General features: G+C 40.9%; 1 protein-coding gene across 1 annotated transcript; it reads right to left on the bottom strand.

The window, feature by feature from the left end:
- Positions 1–4,295: 4,295 nt before the first annotated feature.
- LOC144654814 (uncharacterized) lies at positions 4,296–11,793 on the bottom strand. Its single transcript, XM_078515036.1, has 6 exons — positions 11,526–11,793; positions 9,209–10,154; positions 7,806–8,313; positions 7,102–7,295; positions 5,445–5,789; positions 4,296–4,895 (listed from the first exon to the last, which is right to left on the bottom strand). Exons 2-6 carry the CDS (start codon positions 10,147–10,149, stop codon positions 4,472–4,474), a joined length of 2,412 nt encoding a protein of 803 aa, XP_078371162.1. The 5' UTR covers positions 10,150–10,154; positions 11,526–11,793; the 3' UTR covers positions 4,296–4,471.

Genomic DNA, 11,793 nt, shown 5'->3' on the forward strand with positions numbered 1-11,793 from the left:
ACCATATTTTAACAATTTTAACTCTCCATCCGGACGAGTTAAAATAGGATTGGTAGAATGAGGTTGTAATAAATAAATCCTCTTGAAAATGTGTTTCACTAAACCCATGATGCTGTCACTCTCAAATGAATGATTTATGTTGATTGATTGCTTACCGGAGGTCGAGGCCAAAACAAAGAGAAATATCAAAACACAACTCTTAAAGGTGGACCTAGCACCTGGGAGGTTTAGTATTTAGAGATGAAAGCTTTGTCACTGATATTTTGGGTTCGAGTTTATTTTGGGTTTAAGCAACGTAAACGAATCATGATTAGGTGGCACCGTATTCAGCGGTCATTTGTGAAGGTCCGCGGAAACTAATTTGCACTGGCCACTCAGTTATTGTAAACTTTACCTTTATTTAGCGGCCATCTTTATTAAGCGGATGAAGTCACTTAAAGCCAAGTGCCAACTAACGTATTTTATTGTTTCAGTTCTTTATTCAACGGTCACTTTAAATGAAAAAAGGCGCTTACAGTAAGCAATCGAAAAGCTTACACAAGTCTGGAAGTTTCTCGGCTGATCTAGAAATACCGCAAAGTCCCTTGAATGAACATTTCTGTGAACTGCAGATTCAGATGGCACGACTCGACACCATTTGTAATGTAACACAACGTGTTTAATCGCTACTTCATATAAGACCAGTACATCGGCCGAACAAGTTGCATCACCTGCCTAGCTCGTCCCAGGCGTAGGGCTTTCCACAAGTTGCTCGAGATTTCCCAAAAAGTTGCCCGAAATTTCTTAAAAAGTTGGTCAAAAGTTTCTCCAAAAATCCAGAAAAGTTGCTTCTGATAATAAAACTTATAAAAGTTGCTCAAAAGTTGCTCCAAAAAATCCAAAACGCTGCTTCTTATCAAGATAATTTATCTAAATATATACTAATTTCCCTTTGAGAGTAAGATTTCTAAGCAGTTTTATGCAATTTTACAGCAAAAGAAGTATCTGAATAACATAGAATAACATATTAAGGGGAAAATATGTCAAATAACAAGGATTTCTTCAACTGCAAAAATCGTCAAGATATCAATGACGTCATGTTTGCTGACGAGGTTTGTAATTTTTAAATGCAAAATGAGCCAAAGTTGAAATGTCTTCAGATGTTCCTCGACAGTCTTCGGCCAACTTCGTAAATCTTCGGAAACGTTAGTATTGCCTTTGAACAACACTCGGATAATCTTCGGAGATCTTCGGACTGGAAATTGCTCAGAATGCAACAAGTTGCTCGAGAGGAAAAAGTTGCTCGAAGGGAAAAAAGTTGCTCGAATCATGAAAAGTTGCCAAAAAGTTGCCGAGCAACTTGTGGAAAGCCCTACCCAGGTGTCGCTCCTTCGTTCGCTCCGTCGTCCTCCGTAAGTACCCTTACCATCAAGACCCGCGCTGTACCGACGACTTGCAACGGAGCGCACATCATTTTGAATTGATATTAATTTTTCGCACACTGATCTCTAAGCGTGATAAAATGTTAACAAAATAACTTTGGCAGTTGACCGTTTTTTGGCACTCATGTGGCAGATATACTAGTTATGCAACGCTTTCGAGTGGTATACTATGAAATATCCCACGAGTCACTTGTATTTTCTCGGTATACACACGAGCCTTTAGGCGAGTGTGTATACCAAGAAAATACAAGTGACAAGTGGGATATTCCATAGTATACCACGAGAAAGTGTTGTGTAACTATTTTATACCATGCCATAGAAAATACGCTCACTAAATTTCGACGAGAATACAATCGCAGCGCACGGTTATCCTGTATTCTGATTGGCTGTATTTTCTATGGCATGGTATAAAACTGTTTATAAACAATTATTAGATTCGGTTTATTTGATGTCCGGAATAATCAAGGTCGAGGTAAGTGTTATTAGCCGAAGCCGAAGGCTGAGGCTGATAACACTTACCGAGACCTTGATTATTCCGAACATCACATAATCCGAATCTAATAATTGTTTTATTATACATTATTTTTCTGGAAAAGGAAGTAATGACAAACGATTTCAACCTGTTTCAAAACTTGTGCTAATTCCGGCTGGTCGTCCTACTAAATCGTGGAATAGTTCCTTCCCAATTTTTGTTAGTCATTTTGTGTTTTCCGAGACTTAATTGTCCAGCAATTTTTGAACATTGGTCAAACTATTTCTCGTTTGAAGAAGTGAATCGACGAACTATGAATTTCCTTCGCCGCCAGATGCCTGACACATTTCTCTTGGAAATCATGCATTGCGCGCGCTACCTACAGATTAGTGAATAATCTGCTAGCAGATTATTCACTAATCTGTACTGGTTGCGCGGGGTTGCGCGGATTCCCAGAATTAGCTGTAGGCTGTTAGCCAATGAGAAGACAGCTAGTGACTACAATGTATAATAAATGCTCTCATCGGCTAAGTGTCAGGGCCTCCAAGGTGAACAAATGCTTCACTACCTTACTCCTCAGATATGATAATGAAAACAATTCGAAAATCCACAGCTAAAACGACCCGGCATGCTTCGGATACCCGCTATCATAAGCTGAGACGACAAAATAACGACAAACTTCAATGTACGAACTACTTCAACTGATGTAAGTAATTTGCTTTTATTTACTGAGTCGAAATCCACGCCTCCTAAAACTTGAGACAGTAGAAAGGAAGTGATTTTCTTCTTCGCTTTAACTAGATTACTGTAATAGAGTTTTTGTCTACTCCTTTTAATTCCAACGAATATTTGACAAATCCAGCTAAACAATGCGGATTTCTAAACCGCCCGAAATACAATTTCTCAATCTTAATTCTGATCGATCTCAAAATCATACACAAAATCACATGTTCAAATATCACGTGTTTAAAAACGTGACAGTCCGCGTGACAGAGTTCAAAGTCACGAAACTAAGCCAAAAGTCTATGACAATCACACGTTACGTAAGGTCAAATATACATTAGTTCGTGGCATAGCATAAACGACATTGTACTAATTACTAAGGGATATACAGTCAACTCTCTCTAAAACGGACACCTTCGGGACCGGTTCCAACTGTCCGTCTTAGAGAGGTGCCCGTCTTATAGGGAGTTGTACTTACAGTGAAATGACTGAAAAGTGGCAAGGACGGGACCATCACCAGGTGTCCGTCTTATGAGGTGTCCGTTAAGAGAGAGTTGACTGTATTCGTTCTTAATTAAAGTGGATACAAAATTTAGCTTACTGGTATGCTGAAAAGTATGCTGTCAATATAAGATATATTTCTGTTTCATTAAACAAACGTAATGTTGCTTTTTCTAATATAATAAATATAATAAATATATTTTTGATGGGAAACGCCTTTTTACTTAAAACGTCCTGAGTGACTTTGATGTGTTGTGGGAAGGCATGTCAGGCACAGAGCCTTTTAAAAAGATATTTGGTCTAGAGCTCGAAAGATCGAAATGTCAATCCCTTTTGCTGATACTGTTACTTTCCAATGCTTGTGCTGAGATTTGGTGGAAGCCCGGGAGGGCACTCAAAAAAGTTTTATACGGGGAGGCTCCGCCCCAAGCTCTTACCCCATACCCTTTTATATACCATTTTCAATGAAATTGTACCCCTTTCGTATACCTTTTAGTGAAAAAAGGTACCCCTTTCATATACTTTAAAGACATGGCATAGACTTAGAACAGGACGTTTTCTTGTCATTTTCATGCTGCGCTTTATAAATTAAAATAATACAGCCATAAAGTGAGTCTGTTCGAAATATTTTAATTCAAGGCCCTTTTAAAAACCTAAATGACGGATTTACATACCATTTCATATACCTAAATTCGTGAAATCCATACCCTTTTATATACCTAAAGCCTGAAAAAGGTACCCCTTTCGGGCGGAGCCTCCCCGTATAGGCCATTATATGGAGTATCCCCCCCCGGGGGGGGGGGGGGGTGGAAGATAACCTGCGATCAGGCGTTCTTTTTTCAAAAGGGAGTGGAGCGATAAGTAGGAAGGGAGGGCATGATCTCAGGTTAGGTGCAGATCAAGACAATATTTGTTTCTCTCGTCACATACCGCTGTCAATGTTAAGATGTGGTTACCAGAAATTGGAGTTTGATTACTTTGTGATTATGTAGAATTTTGTGAATGGAAAATCCACATGTTTCGATTACAGAATTCACAATGCACGGATCAGAATCAATCTAGGTTGTAGCTGTTTTTCCACTCTGCATGGCACGGTCAAATTTATGAGCATTTATATACCGTAAGGAAAACAACCCTTTTTAAATTTAATTTTTAAAGTAGGCGGATAATATTCTCTCATTGACTGCGATACCTTCAAAAGGTTTCGCTACTTATATAGGACACCTTAATGATAACAAATAAACTAAGATTTTGATCCCACACCACTTTACAACAACAACAACAACAACAATCATGAAAACCGTTTTAGATTCTGGACAATCAGCACTGTTGCTCTTGGTATTGTATTCTGTTTTCACTCGTCATGCAAGCGCCCTAGGAATTCAGCGGCTTCTGCCTCTACGCATGCGTTGTATCCTTCCCCATGGTATGCCATGAACATACGGGAAGTGAAAAACTGGTTGGCCGTGTTGTGTTGTGGGAATGCACCACAAAGGTTTTTTGACAGCTTTTGACACTTGGGACCGTGCACGTGACAACACTCGGAGCAACAGAAGGTTAAAGAGTCAACCTCATCTGCCGCTTGCTGAGGGCTTTCTCCCCACTTGGCAGCTTCAAGATCTACATCAATGTCACGCAACGCTTCCTTCCATGTCACGGGCTCCTCGGTATGGACACCTTTGTCGGGATGTCTTGGGGAGACGAGCAGAATCTCACCTTCGCCAACCTTGGTTCCTTCAGTGTGTACATCTTGTTTTTCGTAATAATGAACTTTAAACCTGAGGAGATTTAAAAACAGAATAATACATTTTTCACAGCGTCTGTGTAGTTAATATTAAAAGCGGTTTTCGGTGAACTCACTGATCTGAATCATGCCAGCTTTGCAGTCGAAGGAAGCATGATACTAAATTTAATTCAATTGCATTATTATACAAAGAGCTTCCGGGAGGCGCGGTGGCCAAATGGTTAGCGCGCTGGACTCAAGATCGAGCGGTCCGGGTTCGAGCCCTAGCCGGGGTCATTGTGTTGTGTTCTTGGGCAAGATACTTTACTCTCATAGTGCCTCTCTCCACCCAGGTGTATAAATGGGTAACGGTAAATTAATGCTGGGGGTAACCTTGCGATGGGCTAGCATCCCATCCAGGAGGGAGAAGAAATACTTCTAGCCACTTAATGCTACAGAAACTTGGATAAGCTCCAGTGGTATGGGCCACTTAGATCGACGCAGACTTTACGTTTTCTACATAGAGCTTCACCCATAAAGCAATAAGCCACCAAACGTCGTTCGAAAAAAACTTTCTTTTAAATGACCTTAGAACGGTATTCACCTGTAGCTTCTCGGCTGGTTTCCCTGTGGCTTCAGAACAAACTTCTCCTTGATATCTTCAATGACGTCACGCCCATCCAAACCAATGAACGAGCAGTGTAGCTTTTTGCGCGCCAGTGACAAGGCATTCAACAAGCTGTCTCCCCATTCGGAGTCGTGAGTCTTGTAGCCACCGTCCACAACAACTATCTTAGGCAGACGTTTCTTCACAAGCGGCAAAATGGCGAGGTTTTCAATATGGCCGCCATCACTTAAGCGCAAGATAGGCGGGGGCATGGGACCTTCATGAACAACGTACAACAGATCTCGATAAAACCGGACCAACGGCAGATTGGTAATGCACCATCTGAAAGGGGAATAAACAATTATACGAATGCTTCAATCCAGAGATTAGAGACGCTGTAGCCTAAAGGTTAGTGCGCTTGACTCCGGACTCAATTGGTCCGGGTTCAAGTCCTGGCCGGGGTCACTGTGTTGCGTTCTTGGGCACTGAAGACGCTTAACCCTCGCAGTGCCTTTCTCCATGCACCCGGGTGTAATTTAAACACTGATAACACTGATAATTTAAACACTGAAATTGCTCCACCTTCTATCAGTAATGACAAAGAATATTTCACCCATGTTGTCCGTGATAATACAACGGTATTAGACTGTGATCACAACTGGAATCTTCTTCTATACAAAGAGGCTTATTATATCAAACGCCTAGCACCTTCCCTGAACAATGGACTAAAATCCAGCAGAGAACTTTATCTATTCTCCTGAGTAAACTTATTGTTTCCGTCTCCTCACTCACAGTATAAGATTTAGCTTGTATTTTAATTTTATTAGTCTGATGATGGTATAGCTTATACCGAAATATAACAATCTATTTATCAAGATCCTCATTTGTTGTCTGAACACAATGAACCTATTCGGGTTATCCTTCGTCCTTTATGTATAAATGGGTACCGGCGAATTTAATGCTCATGGACTAGCATCCCATACAGGGTGAGTAGTAATACTTCTAGTCGCCTCATGCTACGGAAACCGGGATAAGCTCTGTAGCCTGATGGGCCACTGGGCTCGAACGCAGACTTTACCTTCACCTTCGATTCATGGACTGTTGCACTTCGTTCAAACAATGATCACCTGCGACTGCAGAGACCAGTCTTTAAGACCAAGAATTACGGTGGGTGCGCTTTTTCATCTTGCGCGCCAACATTGTGGAACAGTCTCCCACTTGATGTGAGAAGTGGTCCATCGGTTGACACTTTTAAAACTAAGCTTAAAACGTTTTTATTCAATAATGATCTTTAGTATTTTTCTTTTTTAAAGAATTTTAGTATTTTATAATGAACTTCAGTATTTTTTATGAATTTTAGTATTTTTAATGAACTTTAGATTTTAAGAATTTAGTATTTTATCCTATTGTAATTTTAAATATTTTAACTTGTAAGGGCATTGAGATTTTTAATGTAATGCACTAGATTTATAATTATTAAATAACAGCTATACTTGTACTGAGACTATTGTAAACACGATCCTTCTCGTTTTATTTGAAATGCCATAAAGCAAACAACGGTGTCACAAGTACCACCGACAAAAATATCTCCGAATCGCAATGGAGCAAATTGCATAAAAGATACATTTTTGAAAATCTCTTTTCCCTTGCTTACCTTGCTACCTTTTCCAGTCTGCTTGGATTTCTGTTCCCAGTCTTCATCACGGCTAAAACTGCCATCAATGACAGCATGACAAAAAAGACGAAAACTCCAATGGCAACCCACATCTCGCTCCCCCCGGCAAAGTATACCAGAGGAAAGGTTATCAGGGGGAGACCTCGAATGCCTTCAATAATAAAAGGTAATACCTGTCAAATAAAAAAAGTAAAAAAGAAATTTTTATACCCGGTTATAATTTCCTAGGGTGACAAAAGTCATACTTCCCCTAAGTGCGCATTTCTCAGTTTATCTGTTTAGGAGTGAGAGTAAACTAAGGAAACTATAATATAAACTATCAATCTGGTGACTTGTGATTAACAAGTATGCAAATGTAATAAGGTTAACTTTGGGCCGTGTTAAAATTTTACTTCTTAACTTTTAATATGTATGGTAATTTAGTTTCCCCCAATTATTCTTCAGTCATGCACTTTTCTCGTATTTTTCTCTAATTAATTTACTTGTATTAGCATGACAAAGTATTTATGGCAGGTATAATAAAACTATTAATTACTGACCTCAAGGGAAACAGTGCATTTTGTTTTACTTTCGACCCTCAATGTTTCCTTCGACTCCACCACGGGCTACATTGAGGGTTGTGGGAAACAAAACTCACTGTTTTCCTCAAGGCAGTCATAAATAACTCTATGTCATGAGCTCACCCTCATACAGCAGTTTTCTCTTTTTAAGCCTTCTACGTCAGAGACCATGGGAGCACCCATACTGAGACCTAACACGATTTGCAACTGTTTGAAGCTTTCTACTGACTGCCCGTAGGCTCCCATGTGTCGAGCAACTGCGGCGGCTGAGATTGCCATGGCAGCTGACAGGTCAATGTCGTGAGGGTCAAGCCTGTCTTCAAACTGTTGCTCTTGTGGTCGCCGATCCAGGCGCTCTATTTCAGTTGGGGACATTACAAGAAGCCCATACTTCAGCTCTGCATCAGTCTCAGCAACGCGCCATTCATTAACGACAATGTTCGACAGGTACAGTGGCTTGACTCCTTGCAGGTCGCCTAGGCTTAAAGGTCCCGGCTCGTTTTCAGCGAGAGGTGGACGTTTTACCTGTGAGACGCAGGTCCATCTTAGGAAAATATCATCAAAGCCAATTCCGCTGCACCCTGTTGCACCGATGCTTGCATCTGTGTAAAAAGCTTTCTGCAATCGCCATCTGCAAGTACAACACAACAATCATCATTGCAGTTTCACTGATCAACGGTGACGAGAAGAAAACTAAACTACACATCGTTTTTGAAAGACTTTTCAAACGTTTAATGGTTTCTCCCATCAAAACTACCTCGGGAAAGCTCTAGGGCCGATTGACACGGTAAGACTTTCTCGCATATGTCTGTACTGCGACAAGCTTACAACTGGCCGCGCGCGCGCGTCTGTCGTAAGGATGTTATAGCGACCTTCAGATTGGACTACGAGTACGAGTACGAGTTTTCAAACCAAATTCCGTGCCCTCCTATAATCACTTAACACAGCAATCTTATCCCTAACGTTTATTTGTGTGTTATTGAGCAACAGGAAAGAGTTATAGTTTGGGGGATACAATTGTGTCGAAATTGCAAAGTCATACTTGTACTCGATCTCGTACTCGTGGTCAAATCTGAAGGTCGCTAATAGGTTGTTTTACACAGCGCGATTCGTGTTCTAGTCATGGCGCAATCATGTCGCTTGCGATGATCGTAGGTAAAATCGTACTTTCTAATTCGCCTCTAACTCTTGTTCCCTGCCGCAATTCAATGGAGGTCTAAAAAATTCTTTCTTATGGCCCTAAAGCACTGTATTTGTACTGTATCGATCTCGAAAATATGAACACCTCTGACACTCTAACAAGTTAATGGATAAAAAAGAGTATAAAACCTCAGTGACCTTTGAACCTTGGAACAACTACACGTCTCTAAGTATACTGGAAAGACATAGAGTGCAAAGCAACTTTCCATTACTTTTTTAGCTTATAATCGGAATAATTTTTAGTTTTGAAAAAAAAAATATGAAAGGTATTTTTTTTACGACTCTCGATTTATCCCCGACCGGTAGGCTATATTCCAGCGTATTACCTGTTAAAGACATATACAAGTCGCTGTTGAAGAGCTCCAAGCGCAGGTACGATCCAAAAAACGATTCCAGAGACAAACAGTAGTCGATAGAACAAGTGATCAGAATACTCAACACCAAATATGGTCGCCCTAAACACTTTCCAATAAACGCCATAAGCGTACACATAAACCACCAGAACAAGAGACGATTTGCGTCTAAGAACTGGAAAGAAAAACCACACAAAAATGCTGAAAGAAAAGATAAGGAGCTGCACCCAAGTGGGAGTTCGGTTAAAGTAGAAAAAGATAAAAAATGGAATGAAGGTGAAAGCGAGGAGGAGGCCGCACACAGCGGAAACGATGTAGAACTTGGCAGAAAATCTAGCACTAGATCTTTTGGCCAGCAAATAGAAAAACAGGTAAATCATTGCCAGGGAAGAAAACAAAACTATCCTGTCGTAAGCATTACCCCCGGCTTCTATATTGCAACGGGAAGTGCCATTAGTAGCGGTTACTACAAGCACCTCTGCTCGTGTCCCTGTGTCATCTTCGCATGCTTCGTTTTCTGCTCGTAGCAAATCCCCGAAAATGAAATCGATGGCGTACGCTGAGGGGCAAATGTTGCATCCCCACACGATTATAGGCATTGCAACAGAAACAAAAAACATCAGAGAAAGCAATATTATAGTGTCGAAGATTCCTTGAAGCGGTTTCTGCCAGTTACACATATATCCAACCCTTTCTCTCATGTGATCAAAGAATTCCTGGTGCCATTTTGGATCGTCTTTCTTTCCATGTCTGTATTTCCAGTCCAGGTAGGCTGTGCCTGTGTAACCGCCCCCTGACACACAGCTCAGGTAGTCGATCTTGGTTTTGCGCTGTAAAAGCCTGCGCAGAACTCCAGAGCAGAAGGCCGCTGACCGGATACCACCTCCAGAGAAGGCAAGGCCTGTTTCCGCCATTGATGCTTAAAATAGGAAAAAAAAAACATTACACGTTACTTTACGAATGCTTGAAAAGAAAACCACTCGGTGTTGGTTTAGATTTATATCGCGCCAAATCTCTCCTCCGCAGTACGGGCTGGGAAATGGGGAGAGGTGAAAAGTAAGCGTGCGGAGGCTGGGGAGAATAGCAGCGTTTCGCCTTTCCCGTCGTACCCCGCGCTCCCCCTTTTTTCATTTTTCGTGTTTTTCGCCTTCCACCATCTGTTGAAGGAGCCTCTGCGGACGAGAGAGTCAAGCCAAGTACATAGAGAAGAAATATTACAAATTCGGATAACAAGGAAAGTAAAAACTGGATACTATTTTTATAACAGTCCGATCAGGACACTTGGCATTCAACTTGCAATCAAACAAAATAAAACTTTTGACAACATACGAAATGGCGGTAATTGCAAATAGAATTACCTGCAAAGTATATTGCTTGCAGACTTGCTTAACGGGGAAATAAAAACCATAACACGCAAGCAAACATGACGATTTGACAAAAAAGTCGTAGCCCGTGACAAACTTCACAATCAGGGTTGCATGTAAAACACTTCTTATCAAATGAATTTACAATTGTCTGTAAGGATGCGTTCGATTGACCTTACCGGTATTTGCAGTCCGAAGTGAGAATGCAAAGAATAAATCCGAATGTCCGTTCGATTTAGCCGCTATTCCGATTTTGTAATACGTTGAATATGCTCCAACCATTCTTGATGTCTTTATATACTGCTTTAGAACAACAAACAGAAATGGTGGCCGCCGGTGGTAAAAAATAAACGCAAGCGTGCGAAGAGAGGAATATTTACATATACACAGAAAGGGATCCTCCTGAAGTCGGGAGGAGCTAGGATCTAGGAGAAAGTCTTTCTAAATGAAGTTGGTAGTCTCTCCAAATATAGTGGAACCTGGATTTAACGAACCTCTATATAACGAAAATCCTTGGTATAAGGAACGATATTCATGTTCTTCGTTCCAGTAATAGCGAAATATATAGGAAAAAATTCCGATGTAACGAAACCTCGTTTTAGCGAATATATTTTGCCAGTTCCTTGGCCCTTCGTTATATCGAGGTTCCACAGTAAAGGCGTTTTCTAAAACGTAAAATATACAAGGAGGTTGACAACACAATCGATTGGGCGAGCATGGGAGCACGCGCGAAAATACTTCCGCACAAGGAGATGCCGCGAGCTACCCTGCTGCTACGCAGGCTATATCTATCGCGAGCAGGCGCGAGGTAATTTTTTTCGCGCGCTCGCGATTCCTCACTCGGCCAATCTACTGAGAAACTCACTTCACCGTATTAGTTTTACCGGTATAGAGTTATAGATTGCACCATTATTTAGCAAACCTACCTTGTTTGGGAAATTGAAGATCCACGTAAAAATTGAATGATCTGACGGCAGGATAAGGGTAAATCGACTTTTCTTCAAACAGAATGACTGTCGTTCAGTTTATGGTGCACGAATAAATCGTGGAGTAATAAAAAATTAATTTCACTACGTTAGGCTTATTAAGTTACGTGTTTCTGTGGGCAGGTGTCCGGCCTTTTCACCTTGGACAAAAGCAGATATCGTGAACTTCCTCACGCCCGTTTATTGATATCGTTATATCTTTCGTACG

The sequence above is a fragment of the Oculina patagonica genome, chromosome 5 (assembly GCF_052425735.1).
Source record: "Oculina patagonica isolate OP01 chromosome 5, crgOcupat, whole genome shotgun sequence".
NCBI lineage: Eukaryota > Metazoa > Cnidaria > Anthozoa > Scleractinia > Oculinidae > Oculina > Oculina patagonica.